General features: G+C 38.8%; 1 protein-coding gene across 2 annotated transcripts in view; it reads right to left on the bottom strand.

Annotated features, from left to right (window-relative positions):
• Positions 1–2,700: 2,700 nt before the first annotated feature.
• The window catches only part of TBC1D9 (TBC1 domain family member 9), a 48,179-nt gene continuing 31,144 nt past the window's right edge, over positions 2,701–19,735 (bottom strand). The window contains exons 9-21 of one of the 2 annotated variants that reach the window (XM_013131043.3): positions 19,576–19,726; positions 18,180–18,394; positions 16,234–16,351; positions 15,004–15,289; positions 13,735–13,864; positions 11,201–11,299; positions 11,012–11,080; positions 9,486–9,726; positions 7,090–7,155; positions 5,785–5,871; positions 4,800–4,874; positions 4,564–4,664; positions 2,701–3,612 (exon numbers count right to left, since the gene is read on the bottom strand). In XM_013131043.3, the coding sequence (XP_012986497.1) occupies positions 2,887–3,612; positions 4,564–4,664; positions 4,800–4,874; positions 5,785–5,871; positions 7,090–7,155; positions 9,486–9,726; positions 11,012–11,080; positions 11,201–11,299; positions 13,735–13,864; positions 15,004–15,289; positions 16,234–16,351; positions 18,180–18,394; positions 19,576–19,726 (2,364 nt within the window). In that variant the 3' untranslated portion in view covers positions 2,701–2,886. Of the gene's footprint in view, positions 3,613–4,563; positions 4,665–4,799; positions 4,875–5,784; positions 5,872–7,089; positions 7,156–9,485; positions 9,727–11,011; positions 11,081–11,200; positions 11,300–13,734; positions 13,865–15,003; positions 15,290–16,233; positions 16,352–18,179; positions 18,395–19,575; positions 19,727–19,735 lie in introns of those variants that run through there. The other variant, XR_004079731.2, reaches the window with a different exon arrangement.

The following is a 19,735-nucleotide window of genomic DNA, read 5'->3' as shown; positions in this document are numbered from 1 at the left end:
ACATCACTGTATGCTGGTCTGCTGAACTCCTGCAGTTTTCCTCACATCAGCTCCCATGCAGCTACTAAAGAACAGGTCACAGTAGATCTTATCAAACAGGTGACTGCCAGGTGGCATTTGGCATAAGCAGCCTCACCCCCCAAAATCTGGGTAAAATCAGCTCACCTGGCTGCTACCTATAGCAAAGCTGTTCTTAAAGATGACTTAGGAGCTTTGTGGACATGATCACAGGAAGGTAAGGAGCAAAACAAAATGAAGTTGCCTGGTAAAATGGTTCTTGTTACACAGAGGTCCACTTGTGGATGCCTCTTGTTGCAGAAGAACTTGTCATGACACATTATGCCCCCTGCCCTGTGGGTGGGATGTGGAGCAAAGACCTTTCAAGATACAGAAACAGCTTCCATCTGTGGTGCATGCGTCTCCAGGAGTATGTGGAAGATTGCTGATAGGCTTAAATTCACTTTACCATGACAGACACCTAAAAGATAAATATTTTAACAATTTGCAAACTTAAAATGGTCAACAGTCTGCTTAAGGATGTTAACCCCTAGTGCTGAAGACTTCTGTGATAACTTACTCAGCTGCCAGCCATTACAGTAAGACGCCAAGGTCAGAGCAGCATGCTTTAAGGTACAGCTGTATTCTTCAAAGTGGTGATTACGGCTTCAAATGAACATCAAATGTAAACCAGCCTGCACAGTCTCATATGCAGGAAGGCTGTATTGATTTTTCATACTGTTACATGTAGGCTATATATGGCTAAATTACAAAGGAGACAACTTCATTCCAACAAAAGAAAGAAAATCAATAGTAAGTGACCGAGACAAGGAATATATGAGCAGTGCTCAGGAATTAACAGCTCTGTTTTGCAAATTAATTTTGTATATACACAAATAGATGGTAACTTTTAAAAGTATAATTCACCAGAGCATCCATGTCTGTTCTGTCACTGCCATGGTTTGAGGCTGACATCTCAGCTTACCAGGACCCTGTAAAAAACATTCTACTATTTAAAGCCTTAAACTCACATCAGTGAGATACAGCAAAACACAGATGGATCATGAAGTACCTTGGGGTCCTGGAAAGTCCTAACAACTGCTGTCACTAAATGTGAGCATAGAAGGGAACACTGTTTAATGACACACGATAGTGTGAGAGAAGCTTGCATGGTTGCTTGTAGCAAATGGAATTAAACACATTGTAAGTGTTAAACACAACCAGGCATGGAAACAATAAGGTTTTGTTCTGAAACGTGGTGTTGAAGATCCAAAGTCATTTGTCTGTGTAACAAACCACAATCGCCTACTTTTCTCTCTAGCATGACTTTAATAGTTAAAAACCAAATCTGTGCAGTGTACTTTATTTGTTCACATTACCTATTGGTGGTTAAAAAACCACTTCATCTGACAGTTTAAAAGCATTCTTTTAAAACAAAAGAATTAAAGGTAGCTTCTGCTAAAAAAATCTGCCAGTTCCATGGATGCAATATACAGGAGTATAAAAAAAAACAAAAAAACAACAATATTTTACAGAAAACATTATCAAAACAGCAAATAAAGATTAGGCATGTAGGCATGATCCTGAACTCAAACAAACATGAATTAAAAAAACAACAACAAAGAAATCATTAATATCTGTATAAAAGAAGCAAGGATTCAAAGTGCAGGTGCTCCAGTTTTCATTTTAACATATTATTCAGTAAGTTGATACAGGATACTATTCATTTTATATAAAGTGACAGTGTTCTCAGTAAGATTTAAACATTCACTTACATATCTTGTAGATTTTTGTTTTTCATTACTGCTACTTTACACTGTTGTAAATGAAGACTTATGCAATATAGGTTTTTATTTTCTTAATCTAACAAGGATATAATAGGTTGGTGGTAAAGGTTAGTTTAAGAGCTAAGATATAGATCCAGCCTTAGAAGTGTATATGTGTATATATATATATATATATATATAATTTTTTTAAACTTTTAAAAACAGCTTTTGATTTTTAAAAAGAGACTCTACCAATCTGTTTGGGGACCTGCATGTACTGTCTTTGGAGCATAACAACAAAGCTTCTCAAGTCCACTGTTAGGAATACAGCTCCAGGCAGGGTCATGCTGTCAATCTTTCCGGTGGCCATAGGTGGGAAAGGACTTTCTCCCTGCTTTGGTGCAGCCAGGGGCGCTGAACCCAGGCAACGGCAAATGGGCTTCTGCCTTCTGCTACAGGAGAAATCATGACATTGAACCACATTTGCCTTACAGGCCAGCTAGGCTTGGGATGGATTTCTCACTTCTATTTGAGTGTTCCAGTCTCAAGCAGCGGAAGTTAGGAGCCAGGCAGGTGTTACTGAAGTCATCTTTAATGTATTAAAGAAACATAAAATGAAGCATACATTAAACCCACTATCTGCTTTGGGAAAAAAAGTTATATGAAGTAAAATTGTCCTTCAGGGATGTTGCCTGGAACTTAGTTTCATGTGAGGTCCTATTCAGGTTGACAGTGTCCCTTTAAATCTTAGGTACTTCGTGTTTTGTTTATTTTTTCCCCAAGAATCAGATCTCTCTATAAGCCTATTTTAAAAATGCACATAAATATCAGCATTAAGTTTACATTTAGAAATGAAGAACTAATCTTTACCATTTTATATTGACAGCAAGGTTAATAATACACACACTTCACTGACAACCGATACTTCTTCTCTGTATTTTGAATAAAATCTGCATTTGTGTAACATTTCCCACAGAAAGAGTGATTATACTTCGAGAGAGTTACGTTTGCACCCCAACAGTTTCATGTTAGTGAAAACAATCATGGTTTGAAAATACCAGGGCCTGTGCCAGGTACTAATAAATACAGAATAAAAAAAATAAATAAAAAACCCAACTGCCCTTTATCCCGACATAGTAGAGATTTCATAGTCACTGGCCGAGGTTATTGGTTTCCCCCTCATCCTTATGTTTTTAGCATTAGTAATCCTGGCCATCATGGACACGGGCTTGTCAAAGTACCTCACCAGCGCTGGCTCAGTCAAAAGGGAGGCTAAAAACTGTTCAAAGGTAATGGCCCAGTCTCTGTCAATGCTAGTGCTTCTCCTAAGAGAAGTGGTGTGGTTGCTCCGTACCAAAACGGTGTCTTCACCTATGTCCTCGCAGTGCAGCTTTTCTTCTTCGTGCGAACCTGCGCTCAGTACCGAGTAGGAGGACATGGAACTATCATCTTTTGTATCATCATCAGAAATAAGCATGGAAGAACAGGCTCCGTTGTCCCTGGGTGAAGAGTCTTCGAGCTTGATGTCTTCCATTTGCATGCCCAGGGCACTGTCAGTGCAAACTGCCATCTCATCGTTGGTGCTGAGGCTGCTTTGGAAGGGCTTGTGCTGCTCGAGGGGGTACTGCTGGTGCTCCTTCTTCTGGAACAGCTCACTCTGAAGAGTTTTGCTGCAGTTGTTACTGCTGCTGTCTGTCTCTTTTGTGGGCTGCACGCTGAAGAGCTTTCCAACCTCACCTATCTCCAAAAGCAAGCTTGTCACAGCAGCAGTAGCGTGGTACAGATCTTGTTCATTGGGGTCTTCACTGAACATATTGTACATTGTCTTGCACAGTTCAATGAACTGTCCCTAGAGCACAGAGAGAGGAAACATTTATGAGAGAGCAGGAAACACATCAGACTGAGAGCTACTAAATCAGTTTTAAAATTCTGCCATGGAGGTACGACACAGTAATTCATGTGATTCAACTTAAACTGAAATAAGCTAGGTGTGGCCTAGAAAGCTTTTACTAAGACTGGGCAGCCAGATGTGTTGCCTCTCTCAAAGCTATTTAGAATAAATTGTTGGATCTTCTGTTCCAACACATGACGAATCTATTTCTCTGCAGCCACAGGAGGGCAACAGAGCTTAAGCAGTGAAACACATGGCATTCGTTTTAGTGGATTTTCTTGCAGGAATCATGCAAAGCATAGCTACGGGTCCGATAAAAATTATAAGTAATGAAAAATGAAAAAAAGACCTGCAGTGCTCTTTTAATTGACCATGGTAACTTAGCTGGTTGTGAGCCTTTCACAATTCAAAACTCACAAATTAAATAGGAGGGAGATTTGATTAAGGCTATCTTAAGTAAGAAGCATTGTTCTACACAGAATAAATCTTCTCTGTATGCTCTGGAGGAAACAGCTGTCCCCATGGGTCTCCTCCTGCTTAGCAGCTATGGATCTAAAGGGAATGAGACTGGCAGTATAAATTACAAAACATAAAATACTTTTTTCAGGTAACATGTACTGGACATCATGTGCTAGCTGGTGATAGCCAGTGTCGTATCACCCTTTGTCTAGAGATCAAAATAGTATGTAATCATTCCCATATATGTGTATCTCATTTTTAGGACATTTTAATACCAGCTACAGGATATTGAAAACAATAAACTTCTGTATTCAGCTGACTGCTGCTCTGATAGAAATGCATCTGCCTCAAAATAAAATCTTGATTCAGAGTTAATGTATTGAATATTTGTAGGTATGTGAAAAAAAAGTTTGAAGTTAATGAAAAGTAAGTAAGTATCAGTAGAAGTACCTGATTCAGTTTGGGCAAGTCCTTTGTGTTTTTTGCTTTGGATTTATTCTCTTGGCTCCACATTCTCAGGTAATTCCGATTGTCTTGTGAGCTCTTCTTGCCTATTGTCAACAAATTACCCAGAGAAAGAGGAAAAGTCCATGAAGAAACCTTAAATTAATACTTTTTTTCATTTTCAAAAGGAGCATCTTTACAAGAAATTAAAGACATAATTCAAATGGAGACACCATGCATACCTTTTTCTGTTTTCAGACTCACTGTAACAAACCCATCATCTACTCCTTGCTTGGTCCTGCTGTCTAGGCCAACAACTAGGAAGTGGAGGGGCAGGAGGGGGAGAGAGATTATCAGTGTGGTTTTAGACACATACATACTTTTCATGTGTACAGCGCAAAACAAAAGAAATGTTTACACTGCAGAAAACGCAGAGCAAAAAGGATAGGATTAAATGATGACTTTTGTTTATTCTTAAATCTGCTGACAAAGTCCATATAATTAATAATATAAATACTAAGACAGGGACCATCTCAGGCTCTATTTATGCGGTACAATGATTAGGCTGTGTTACCACAACAAACAGCTTCTAGCACGTTATGTATTTGGTGATTATATTAGTGAAATTTCATTTGTCTATCAGGACTTAAAATTGCCATCCCTAGCCTATTAATAATTATCTGTATTTTCAAACAACCTTCCTTCCCCCAGTAATGTGAAGGATGAACAATGATTTTCTGGAATCAGAGAGAAACTTAGCATCAAATAGCTCTAGAAAGAAAATGCCTTTTAAGACAACAGCTATGAGACCAGGCCCTCATTAGGGCACAAGAAGAAATCACACTGCACTTCGACATAACTTTTGGCTTCAGGTTTTTAGAATATTTTAAGTTCTGATCCAAATATATATTGAAAGCCAATATATTTATTCTTATTCTCCACTGAGACACGCGTGCTGTGCACTTACGACAAAATTACTTCTATTGCAACACACTGATTACAACAACACGTTATTCTGAGAGTACTTTGAAATGCACAATATAAGGGAGTTCTTAGTGAACACACACCTGCACCTCAAAGGACAGCAAAATTCATACATACTTCTTTTTACACAGTATACTTAGTAAGAGAATACTTACAGAGTTACAGTAAAAAAGTAGCTTTCTAAAAAGACATGTTTGAAATGCATTACCTCATCTTTTCATGCCCAAGACAAAAGATGCCTACCATGTGTACATTCTGGTGTGATGTCTTCAAAAAAGTACTGGGTAGCTTCAAAAGCAGAGTCTGGCTCTTCTTGCTCAGGGGATGGATCTAAGTAATAAAATAAAATTCCCTCATTAAAAACTCCACCCTTTAATTACTAACTAGAACATATTTCCACTGATACATTTAGAATGTCAGTTTCTAGAAGTGTGAGGATGCAACGGGTTAGGAGCCACCTCTTTTCAGCTCGCAGATGAAAAACAGGACCTGTTCTGTCTCCTCCCTGGTATTCAGTACTAACTGTCTCCTCCCTGGTATCTAACTAGACTAACAAGGAGCTGTCTGCCTTCAGAGGCTGGCTTGCCCATCTTCCCATATCTGTTTCCATTACCTTCTCCTCCACAGCTCAGCTCGTCTGCAGCAGGATATGAACTCTTTTCTAGCTGGAAACAGTCTGTCATGATTTGACATGAGCTTACACAGCCTCAAATACCAGAAGCTGCATTCTTAAAAATGGATCTCTTCTGGTACAATTCAATAAAATTGTACTTGTTTCCAGTTTGATTAGTAACTCACTGAAGCATATACCTCCAGCAAAGCCAGCTGGGAGCAATCAGGGCACAGCACACAAAGGTGAATGTTCTCTCAAAACTTTTAGATACCTTTACCAGAGGATGGGTTGCAACTTATGTAAACCACAGATTCAGTGAGGACATCAATAGGTTCTTTATGGCACATGTGTGACAAGCCAGCCAGATAGTTCCAGGACGTAATTTTCTTCAGGGACAAAACTGTTTTGAGAAGTTTCCAACCCCCTCTCCAACCTAACTGCCTTTCTCAGCTGGGTGCAACAGATGGAAAACATCTTTGAAACAATCTGGAGCTTCCCTCAGCTAACATTTCTATCAGCCCAGAGGGGTAACCACGAAGAAAACCTAGGGACAGGAATGAGCAGCCAGGGCATAGATGAAGGTTTTAAGCTAGATTCACCATTAAATAAAGTGGATTATGGTAAGAAACCCATAAGTTGAAGAACACTGTATTTGTTGTGCATGGGGAAAGTCACCAAACCCAGTTAAACAGACAAGAGACACATATAGATGGTCTGTTTGTGACTGAAGCAATAGAGGACTGCATGAGTGCTTTCAGACTTCCTAAATCTATACCTGGTTATGGCAGAAGCTCTCATTTTATTGCTGCATAAACAGCTGAAATAATTCCTACAAATTAATTTTTAATTGGGAAAGCTAGTGATAAACAACTCTGATCCAAATTTCTGTTCTCAACAAGACAATAATTATTTACTAACTAACATCATTTACTTACCAGGCAAAACATGCATTTTATACAGGAGCTTCAGCTTCTCTGTAAGATCTCCATGGCATGCTGCACCTAAACAGCATTATATAAAGTACATTAATACTCAGCATTCAATTCTATTTATTATTGCTACAATATTTTGTTTTAGAAGCTTCTACATTCATTCTGGAAGAACTGTACTCCCTTTATGGCCTGAAATCACAAGGCAGTCACTTGACTTATAAGATCATACAATCCACTGTAGAAATAGCAAGAGAACACAGACCAACTTACCCTCAATTTTGTACTTCAACCTTAGATGCTTCATTAAATGTCTACTTTATAACATACAAAAAAAATCTATGATCATCACATTGCCACTCAAATAGGCTTCCTGCTGAAAGACCACCTTTTTGTGTGGACTTCAAATCTCTTATCTGAGGATCCAAAAACATCACATGATTGAGAGTAACAAGATTTTAGATTTTAGTTCAGTCATGTTTGCTTACAGCAATATTTGTGTATTTTACATTAGTTCCTGTTCGCAGTGCTCGATACTGTTCCTTGTTCTTATCACTCATTATTTGTTATAAAAATTGCTGTCTTAACCAGAAACTGGTTGACTGTAATTAGCAGCATCCTGTAAGCAGCAAGAGTTGTTGGTCATACCTCAAAAGGCCATTACGTACTACCTGACCAACAGCCCCTCAAATACAATTCAGAACCACATCACAGGAAGCACTGGGGTTTTGGGTGGTGTGAATGGGAGGTGTGCAATCAGTTTAACTGTCACATAACTTTTATACCTGTGAGAGAATAGGTGTTACCATTGCTGTACAGAGGTTTCCATGCAAGGCTGCATTTGGAGCCCTAATGCTTTAAAACACTGCTACAAAAGGTCGCTGAAAGGCAGACTGGGAAACCTTTGCTCTCTCAAAAGATAAAAATGTAAAGCTGGAGGAAATGTCAGGTTACCACGAAATAACACATAGCAGATGGTGAAATGCTGGTCATTTACAAGGAATAATTCCTGCTATATTCAAAAAAGGGGTGGCCAGCTCCTGTCTCAGATTTGCTTCTTCATGTTAATCCTGGGGTTTGCACATTCCTTTTGTTGTGATACTGACTTTTATAGGTAATGAGGATGATGAAGGGGCTGGAGCACCTCCCGTACGAAGACAGGCTGAAAAAGTTGGGGCTGTTCAGCCTGGAGAAGGCTGCGTGGAGACCTCATAGCAGCCTTCCAGTATCTGAAGGGAGCCTATACAGATGCTGGGAAGAGACTCTTCATTAGTGACTGTAGTGTTATAGGACAAGGGGAAATGAGTTTAAACTTAAACAGGGGAAGTTCAGGTTAGATATAAGGAAGAAGTTCTTTACTGTAAGGGTGGTGAGGCACGGGAATGGGTTGCCCAGGGAAGTTGTGAATCCCTGGTGGTGTTCAAGGCTGGCTTGGACAGAGCCTTGGGTGACATGGTTTAGTGTGAGGTGTCCCTGCCCATGGCAGTGGGGTTGGAACTGGATGATCTTAAAGTCCTTTCCAACCCTAACTATCCTATGATTCTATGATACTTCTGGAAGCACTGGAACAGGTTGCCGAAAGAAGTGGTAAGTGCTCCAGCCCTGACAGTGTTCAAAGCCAGGCTGGACAGAGCCTTGGGTGACATGGTCTAGTGTGAGGCATCCCTGCCCATGGCAGGGGGTTGGAACTAGATGATTGTAATGTCCTTTCCAACCCAAACCGTTCTATGATTCTGTGATACTCTCCTGCTCTCTTAGTCTGCAGTCTTGGTTATTGACTGCAGAAGTAACACAGGTGGTACCTTCCACTGAGGTGCAATACCTTCCCCTCATACAGGGACACATATATGCGAGGTGTCAGCAGTCTTCTAAAGAGAAGCACTTTTATTCAGGGGCAAACAAAACTACCATCCTCAATTCTATCTTTCCCCTATGCCTTGTATGTGTACATAAGTTTCTCAAAAGTCTTCGTCCTGAACAACAGAGCAAGAACATACAAAAGACTTTCCCAAAGGAAATACTTTGATTAGAAGTAATCACACCATTAAGCAAACAAGTTGCAAGTCATTTTCATGTTAAGAGTTAGTGGTCAGGGAAATCCTCAGACCCTAATGGATGTGCAGTTCATGTGCAGGCTTATCCCTGTGTGATACAACTCTGGCTAACACAGATGTGCCTACTGAGACCAGCCTAAACTCCAGTGGAACCACTGCCACAGGCATAATAAAATGTGCTGAACGGCAGCATGTACAGCTCTTAAAATAAAGGTAACTTACACAAATCAGCACATGTCAAAGTCATTATCTGAAAGCTAATATAACATCTGTGTTTCTGTAGGACTGGATCTCCTGTAGAAACAGTTTTGGTCAGATTATATTGAAACTGCTGTGAATTCTCCTTACTTAGCCCAGAGACGAATTCACGGAAGTTGATGAGAAGGTCTCCATTTTCATCAAGAAGCCTGAATAAGCGTGCAGCTAATACATCTGAATGAGTTCCACATGCCCAAGGAAAGAGGAGAGCAAACATCCCCTTGAACTGCTCAAAGTCAATACGATACTGCTCCAGATAAGGCAGGCTGGGATCATGCCGGTCAGTAGCATTGCTGTTTCCTCCCCAGTAGCAGCTAGTCAGATGTTCTGCCTGAACAGAAGGCAAATGCTCTGTAAACTCATTGCTATCAATGAAGAAACCCACAAAAATCCACACACAACTCATACACAAACATGATTGAAACAACACAAGACGAGCAGATATATTTCCATCTGCTTTGCTCTTAAGTTTCCTCTCTAACCAGCAGAAAAAGACATCCCTCTACAAAGAAAAGAAAGCAAAACTTTTCCTGCCTCCCAGGCAGCAGAAACATGAAATACCTGTTTTAAACGGAGCTGTAAGCAGCTGTGACTTGCATACATACACACGTTGTATATACATACACTAAGCTCCTTGTGCTTAGTCTCCCCCTTCAGCCTCACTACACAGTCACATCAGAAAAGGGACTCTCACGAAATACTCTTTGAACTGTATAGTTCAACTGTTTTGTTGAACTCAAAAAATACTGTACAACATCCTACTCTTTCAGTCTATTGAACTCAGTGAAAGTTCTGGAGCTGATTTTGGTAGAATCTAATTCAAAACAATTCAGAAAGAGAAAGAGATCCTAGCACTGCACAGTAATCAGCTGGGGTGAGCTGTCTGACTTGGTATGACTGATTCCATGGAGGACTGAAAGAAGGTACTACAAGATTTGAACAACTTTAGGACGTGATATTACAGATGGGAAATTGAAAGGAAATTCTTCTTGGTATGCCAAAAAAGTTCTGTTCTAACAAAAACAGAGGAAGAAAGTATCTTGTTTTAATGCACTGTGAAAGTGAAGCTAAAGCATTTTAACCCATCACCATTAAATTTATGGATCTAATGGTACTGCTGCATAACCAACCTATGGAGACGTATCACTTTGTGACACTGAATTACCATGTAATACAATATACATTAAAGCATTAACAATGGCAAAAATCAGCTACTGTGACGTGGCAGTATTAACTGTCTGAGATCATAGAATATAGATATTTCTGTGCTGAATTCCAAAGCTTGGGTTATGTAGGTAGAGAGACATGCATAAGTTTTTAAAGACTGATCAAATGCTTCTATTAACTTCTCCATTCCAATAGATTTTATCAGTATAATTAATTTTTTCCATGGAAAAATAATTTATTGAATTACTTCCTCAGCTTTTAAAGACTGGTTGGTTTAGGGTTTTTTTTTTATATATATTAGTAACAGCTAATTTAAATTTACATTAAGATATCTTATAGTAAGCAACTCACAGATTCAACCTGGTCTTCAGAAAAGACACAGTCCCTTATAAAAAAATAAACATTTGCATTTCCTGCAGGCACAACATCTTGTCTTTACTTAGCTTTACCTTGAAAAGAGCATACAGTTCCTCCAGTTCATCAACAGTAAAAGAAGTCTCCGTCACAATAGTTCGTACCTTTTGAAACACAACATTATCAGTTACGGATTTGAAATCCATGACTCACTGAAAAGCTAATTTAGATTTCAGAAACTGGCTGGTCTTAATTTTTGCAAAGAACATTGTTTCAGTACCTACCACATTGCGCTTTGTAGTATCTTCAAGGGTTTGGATAACTTTCAGCCTTTGTTTGAATCTCATTTGCTCGATTAAATCTGCTCGGATACTTCCAAATTTCTTAAAAGACAAAAAGAAATGCAGCACAGTCTGTGTGTTAATACTTGGAATACTCGTAGCTTGCTTTTAATGCACTTGAGAAATTAATTTAATTATACCACACAAGTGTATTTTAAAAACTGCTGTTAAGGCATCTGTCTAACACATGACAAAGGCATTTTTCTAGCACATGACAAAATTATGAAGGCTTTAGGAATGCACCTCAAGATTTTGTTTTTCCCAATACCTTATTTTAATTTCATTTGAAAGGTCTTCATTAAGTTACGAATCATCACATTTCAAACCATAATCTCAGTTGTTATCATTTCTTGCTTGGCACATCTCTAAAAACAACCCTTCTGCAGGATGTTATTTCAACTTGTCCTGGAATATCTCAAGTATTACAGAAAGATGTCTAGACTAACTGGACCTCTAACAGCTGAGGCAGCATCACAGTCCTTATATTCATTATATCTGAAACTGAGCATCAAGAATGCAGCTTCCATTAAGAAGAGCCTCTGAAGTGCCCAAGCCTTATTTTCAGAAGGTTTTTTTTTTCCACAGCTCAGTCAAGGAGCTCTGGTGTGTACTACAGAAATATCCCAGGGGAAACCTATTAAGAATAACACTCCATGTTTTTGTATGCAGAGGAATGCCTAATCCCCAAGATTTATTTTTGTTAATTAAAAGTAGTTTTTTGTCATCAAGAACACACTTGTAACATACTTAGAAATGCACAGATGACCAGCAGAAACACAGTATCAGACAAAATATGCCGTATGTAAAACTAAAAAGGGGTGAGGCTAGATACACTTTCATTTAGGATGGATTTATATTTCCAATGTAAGTGCATCTACATAGCAGGTCATAATTTGCTAGCACAATCTTGTGTGATCAAATTAACACTAAAGCTGGGTTCATCTGTAAAGCTGTGCACTTGTATCATGTACCTCAGGAGTAAAATGAGGTTTCATGTACCTGGAGCGTTTTGCAAATAAAGAAGTCTTTTGGGAAAAAAAAAATGGTATCTAGACAAAACATCCATCAAGCACCACAGGGGTCACACAACCTTGGAAAGAGAGGTCTGTTGCGGCTATGAGACCACATCTACTCCACAAGGCTTATGCTCTGGTCTGGAGGCCAAAGGAGATGGTCTGTTACACCCATAAAACTAAAACTCATGTAGCTACAGAATAGGAAGGTCACATGCAATTACCTCCTGGGTATGGTCCCTCACTGATTTTAGGTTTTTTTCTTTTTAAATAATCAGATCAGCCCATTTGTTTCTCCTCAAACACATTCTCTCTTTGCTGCTAGCTCCTGCTTTCCCCACAGTCCTTTGCTCCGCATGTGATTTGTTTTGCCTAATTTTACTGCAGTACAGCTCATTATTTATCTAGGAGTTACAGAATTCTGTGCTACATGAGCCCTAAAAAGACAGACTGGCTCTGCATGGAGTCAGGTTATTCATCTGGAAGAAGTTAAGCCAAAAGAAGCTGTCTCCATGATGAAAAAATCAGAAAAATACAAGGGAAACAAGAATTTCACATAAACATCCTTGTACCCATTCTAACACTGTGTGAAGAACTATACATCTGACTTAAATCAGTTTGCCCTTCAGTGTAGAATACACAAAGGATTACCTATTTCCTTCTTAAACAGGTATCATGTTATTAAAGCAAGGAGGTGTTAGGGACATGGGAGGTGCCTCTGAAGCAGCTATCATACTGCTGAGTATGCATCTACATCTTAAACTAAAAACACTAATTTACCCTGCATGTCAGTGGAAGGAAAAAAGGAAATTAAAAACCATAAATATTTTAAATGATTCTTTAATTTTCGTTTAAAATTACTATGTCAGTGTAATCACCACTTTAACTGATGGCTTATTTTTAAAATTTAAGGACAATGAAATCGTTTTGCAAATTTTAGGGGTTGTTGCAGGTTTTGTTCTGTGTTTTACAGATACAAGTTGTTACCAGCTCCTTTCACATGAATTACTTTTCATTTTGGTTACAATGGAGAAGCTAGTGGCCTAGAAGCTAGTGGTCAGAATCAGCATTTGCTGAGAAAAACAAAGGTAAAAAGAGACTAAATCCCTTTGATAATAGAAAGATCTTCTGAAGTAATACAAATTTCACTAGTACTTCACTTCAGAAATGCATGAAAAAGCTTTTCTGAGCTACAAGTTCAGCGTATTGTTTGTAAATCACCTTTTGGTTGGGGGCTGCTCTCAACTGATGTTGCAGGCGTCTATATAAAACAGCTCCAATTAAAAGTTTTGGTTAAAAGAAACACTGAACCCTCTTCCCTGCCCCATTTCAGACTTCTGAGATCAGCCTCTGTTTCTCTTATGTTCTTTCAGTTCCACGCAAAGCCAAACTACAGAGTACCAAATGTCTCTAAAGCAGAAGTAGCGTGAGTTGGCAAGTTCCTGTTAAGGAATCCTATCCTACCTCATATGAAGACCTGATTAGTCTGAAGATATCCACCTCAGGATAAGGCTCTACATCATCACTGAGTAGTGAGTGAAGATGAGGAATGGGTGGAAGAGTGCTGTCCTTATTAGTTACACTGTCCAAATATCTGGTGTGGGGAGAAAAGGAAAATAAATGAAAAACTCAAGATTCATTTGTACCCCCCTCCCCTCCAAGGTTTAATAGAATAAGGGTTATATATAGAGATTATTAAATGTAAAAATGATCGAGCCACTCTGCTAATGAACTACATGACTTTTGACATCAGTAATTTGACAAATCCTAACACTGCTTTTTCTCAAAGAGAGTTAAGGTAACCCTGGTAATTCATTATCCATAACAAGAAATAGCTCAAATAAAGCTAGTCACAAATTAGTAGCTTATTTAACAGGTTTGTTGCTTCTGGCTGTTTAAACATGCTAAAGGAATTACGACACCATGGCAACAAAGGTCAGTGTGTTTCAGTCTAAATAACCGCTGTCCTACTACTCCCCTACTTCGCTTCAAGGGGCTTTAAAGTGCTTGTTCCTTCCAAGGCAGCTGCTGTAAATCATCTGTCTTCTACCATGCAGCTGCAGAACACTTAAAATCCTCCGCAATCACCAAGGCTTATTTCAGAGAAAACATAACCAGAGTCTTCTTTAATTCCCGAAGAAATTAAAACCAGGGTTTAGTAAGGCTATACTAATGAAACTTCCCAGGAAAAAAAGATTCCAAAGTTTTAGCAGCAACTTGAAAACTAAACACTCCTCCAAACTCATAAAGGCAATCAGAGGTTACACTCATCAGTATTAATTTGTGCTAAACAACACAAGCCAGTCTATTTATCAGCCTCTTATTTAACTGAAATTTATTCATTCAGGAGCCTACCTAATTCTTCTGAGTTCTGTTTAGTCCATTCCCAAAACAATTTCCCTTGAGGTCAAGGCTTTTTCTTAGCACCATTTAAAAGGCAGCAGGCAAAAGGTGAAGTAACAAAAACCATGTATCAACTAAAATAATCAACCAAATTATATTTCTATAACCAGGTTTGGGAAGTTTGAATGTCTTGAAAAAAGAATTTATAGTTGGTAACTCAGCATTATTTTAAGATACTATAGAGTGTCTTATATGGGTGAGACTATAAGTATATAAAGGATTTACATATACTGTATTGGTTTCAATTTTGTGTTTTGACACAGAAGAACACAAATCAAAAAAGCAAAAAGAAATGTAAATGAAAGACACTTTATTTTCTGTAATAAATACCTTCCCAAGACTGTCATGGCTTCTCCATCATCTTTACAGTTAAGCAGCTTGTCTACATTAGCATCGAGGACAGCGAGCGCTAACTGAAATATCACCTTTATTCCTTCACAGAAGAAACAATCCACAACCACCACTGCACTTTCAAATGGCATTACACTGAGGAAAAGAGTGAGGAACCAGGACAGGGAAATGGTGGATATTACACCCAAGTCCTGCATGCAGTCATAAAGCTGTGGAACATAGTCACGAGCCAACTCTTCAAAGACACCCTGATCCACCAATGCTCCTGTTGAAAACAAATGAGGTTGGATGTTGATTAATATGGGAGCAACTGACCACATCACCGTTTAGGTGAGAAAAGTATATACACATTCTCTCTATATGGAAACATAAATACAAAACCTAAGAGTATTCTACATGATGCTTACACACATTTTCTCACTTGCAGATAAATGACAAATTCTATTCCACTACTGAGCTAGAAATACCAACTGAACCATAGTAAGTTTTGTTTTAATTATACATTTTGTAAGAGCTAACAGAGGGTCACTTTGGTCTAGCACCTACAGAAGTTATATGATGGTTTAGTACTTAACATTACTAATTAGCATAAGGCTTCTCAGCATTACCTCTTGGTGGAGGCCATGGTGTCTGTGAAGGTTTAGATTTGTTTCAAGAGAAACATATCTATGCCATAACATCAGTGTCTTAAGCAGGCCAGGAAGAATAATTTCTAAGGCTGAATGAGAATTTTGAGCATTTGTGAGCTACAGTAAAGACTAATTCCATGATAAACTGAAGGGCCATTCACTTCCACATACACAACGAAACTGTCATCTAACAACAATAGTTTTCAGATACTTGCGCCCTTTCAACCAGAGAGAAAATGGGCACAAAGACTTGTACTGCAAATTGCCAAAGTTCCTGTTTCGACCTTACTTTAACTAGACAACCAGATCACCCAAAATTCAAATTTTAGCCTCCCAACTCTTTTTTCTTATTCACTTAAAGCCCACTTCAGAATTCCATCTAATCCTAAGTGAAAAAAATACTGAATATCACAGTACCTGTTTCTGACTTGCTTCTATACTCCTGAGCAAACTATTTTGCCACTAGCATTCATAGTTGTGTCTATGCCACACATACCTCTACCCATATGCTTGTTTCAGTACCATAATTAATCTGGTCAATTTTTATACTGTAATTTTAGCAAATTTCCCCATAACATACCAACAACTCTTGTGTTGTAGTAGTCGGGCAGCATGCGTTCACACAGAGCCACCAGCAACCAAAAAGCCTCCTCCTCTTTTGCATAAAGGAGGAGTACTGAAGTGACAATATTCATAGCCTAAAAGAAAGAAATAGAAATTACTAGACCCATTTGTTCAATATCTAGCATAGCAACTGGGCAGATAAGTGGTTACTGTGGTTAAGAAACCAGCTACATCTCCCCTTGCAGACTCCAAATAGTTCACATATTTTCCTGTAAAAAAGCAGTTTTTTTCTCAGTGCTTAAAGGAAGGCTTAAAAAAAAGTCTCAAATAAACCACAAATTATCATTAGACTTTTTTGTTAAGAAAAAAAAAATAAATCAAGACTTCTTTTTATAATAAAGGGCCTAATCAGGTCTGCAAGCATCCAGTTACACTGCTACTGATATTCTGCCAATAAGTGCTCCTGGGGAATCTGGGTCTGATGCAGACAAAATGCCTCCTACAGCAGTAATGATGGCCGCTGCAGTACCACTCCTTGCAGAGGCAGTCTGCACTCCCTATGCTCTCTGCTCATATGAAAAAGTCGAGACACAGCATCTGTGAGCTCAGGCAAATGCCTGTAATAATGTCAGTCATGAATAATGAGAGCACAGTGAAACAGAAGCCTCTTGCTGTTGCTCACTCTCCATGTTTGTGTGCACAACAGTTTTTTATGGCCTGTTCCACTCCATTTCAAATGTCACTGCACTGTACAGTTACCTCTGAATTGCTCGCTTACAGCTTTTGACTAGACCTCTGCTAGTCTGAAGAAATGGAAGTATTTCAGTACCATTTTCTTCACAGTTTGCCTTCTAAGGAATTAGCTGCTTGTTTCAGACCATGTAACATTTTTAGACTCTAGCTTCATCATCACCTGTTTGAAATAGTAACTAAGGTTTCAACTGAAACTTGGAACAACCTTGAAACTCCGTGGAAGTCTGTGCTATTCCTTTCAGCTCCTGAATTGTCACTGTAACTGTGAGTCAGTATTCTGAATGCCACGGACCAAGTTCCAGTTACTGTGACAGCTTTAGGAACCAGAATCACAGTGTCTTTCTACTGTTCCTGTTAAAAACCTTTACAAAAAGTTATTGTAGTAATTACTTCATATTGTACATGTTATTAAATAATTTATAATGGTATCTCTTGGAATCACTTGCACTTTCACTTACTGGTGTTGTACCTGGGAGTCTTAACATTCAAGACTTTAATCAGGCTCATGAATTCAAGATTCCCTTTTGCAAAAATAGGCAGGAAGGTGAAAAAGGGGCCCATGCAATAACACAAAGTTACATAGAAGAAAGAATTATGTAGGACTAGGAATTAATGTGACTGGAATCACAGGCATAAGAACTCCAAAAGCATGCACTGCTCAACACTAACTCTACTGATAAATGGTTGTGAAGCACAGGGACAAGATACCTTCTGGGGTTTTGTTCTGAATGATTGAATAGCATAATTAAAATAAAAATAAAGGAGGTTCTGGAGGGTTATTACAACTAATACATTAAATAAGTAGGTAAAAAAATAAGGTTGAACAATTAAAGCTGGGGGTTTTTTTCTACTTAAAAAAAAAGGGTTCATCTGTCATTTTCTGTAGATGGGGCAGCTTCAGGGACAGCTCTGTTGTTATCCTCTGTCCAATCTCTAGATTAATGGGCAGAAAATATGCTTACAGAAAACAATGCACATCTCAGCATGAGCTGCTAATACTTTTGTTAGGAGTAGGTCCTTGTGTCAAATTCCTCTGACCTCAGCATGACTGCAATTCGGCAGCACTGAGGCTCTGCCTCACGGTATTATACATGTATGCATCTGCGTACTTTACACAGCCAATACCGATGTACATGGCTGAAGAAATAGGAGTATAAGGTAATAACTGCAATTCCAGGAACTGAAGAAGTACCAAGCTATTTCAATTACCTGACAATATCCTATGTTTGGATTTCTAAAAGCATAAGCTGTCAAGACTCTCCTTAGAGCAGCAATACCCATCTCATTCTGGAATGCAGGGTGTTCTGGAAGGGAGCGGTGAAGATCCCTCTCTATCTCTTCTGTAGCAAGATTGTACTTCCCCATTGATTTCTCCACCAGGTCCTCATAATAGCCGGGATGAGTGGCCATTTCATTAATGGCTCCTAGGAGTGAGAGAACAGTATTAAAATGAAAAGAAAGCAAGAGTTAGCAGATACAGTATCCCAACACACTGATCTCCTGCTACCCTTTACCTTGGATGCCACCAACAAGCACTTTGAAAGCAAGTATGAAATGTTATTTTTGTACAGCTGATTAAAAACCAACCTGACATGATTAGGTGATTGAGATGCTGCCCCTCTCTCTTTCTGCTAGAATGAAACAGAAGGCGTGAAGAACAAACCAGCTGTGTAGTCACACAGTATCATGAGCTCTCTCTGCAGCTGGCTGTGGGTGTGATTATCCTACATAATTCAAAATATGCCTCTGAGAAAGCTACTTACCCTGAGGAGGGAGTACATTAATGCTTGGTTGCAGAAAGTATGATATCTCAGCCAAAGAGCAAAAGACAAACTCCTGAGCTCTGTTCCTGCTTCTGAAAATGACTGTCACCTTGAGCAAGGCACTCAGCCTGTTTTAGCAATGCTGTCAGAGCTGCCATGAGATTTCACTGCTGACTTTAAAACTTCTCTGGAAATTAAAATCTCAGCAGCAAAGGAAATCAAGTGTCAGCAGCAGAAAGTAGTGCATACAGAAAACACTAATTATACATACACCATGAAAACTGGTCCAAACTAGCTGTTAATTAGACATAGGACAGATCTGTGCATTCCTGTGTATATTTGCTGAAAACATTTGTTTATTGGTCAGCAGCAAAGAGAACACGTACAAAGATAGGCATTATTAGGGAAGAAACAACATTAAAAATTATTAGAAAATTATTTAAATAAAGATAGTGGTTCCATGCAACATGCTTAGACTTTGGAATTCCTTGCAACAACTTGTTGTGAAGGCCAAAAGCTTAACTGGATTCAGAAATGATTTAATATATGGGAAGTAGTCCTGCCAGTAGTTATTGAACATCTAGAGGCCACCAGACTGCTGGCTTCTGGTAACAGGGTGTGTGTTCTGCTTTTTTATATTCTTCCCTAATTTCCCTGTTTGAGAAAGGGTATTTACTGGACCAAACAGATCTTGTCTAAACCAGTCAGCTGTCTGTTAACAATCACAGCTTTGCTTGCTCTAAATATTTTTAGACACCATCTGCACCTTTGAACATCTTTGAAATCCATTTTTTCCTCACACTTTTACTTATATCCCAGTCTCATTTCAAATGAATACTTGCCTGAAAACAGTAGCCAAAGTTCCCCTCTCATGCTTTCTGGAATGCCCTTCAGCACAAGATCTCTGGTTTTCTCTGTGCGATACATACAAACTCCTTGGCCATATTCAGCAAAGTGAATTTTCCAGGCCTGTTCCTTCAAAAACTCTTTAGCCTAAGAGCA

Source organism: Melopsittacus undulatus, chromosome 7 (assembly GCF_012275295.1).
Source record: "Melopsittacus undulatus isolate bMelUnd1 chromosome 7, bMelUnd1.mat.Z, whole genome shotgun sequence".
In the NCBI taxonomy this organism is placed as follows: Eukaryota; Metazoa; Chordata; class Aves; order Psittaciformes; family Psittaculidae; genus Melopsittacus; species Melopsittacus undulatus.
This window is presented reverse-complemented; position numbering and strand designations above follow the sequence as displayed.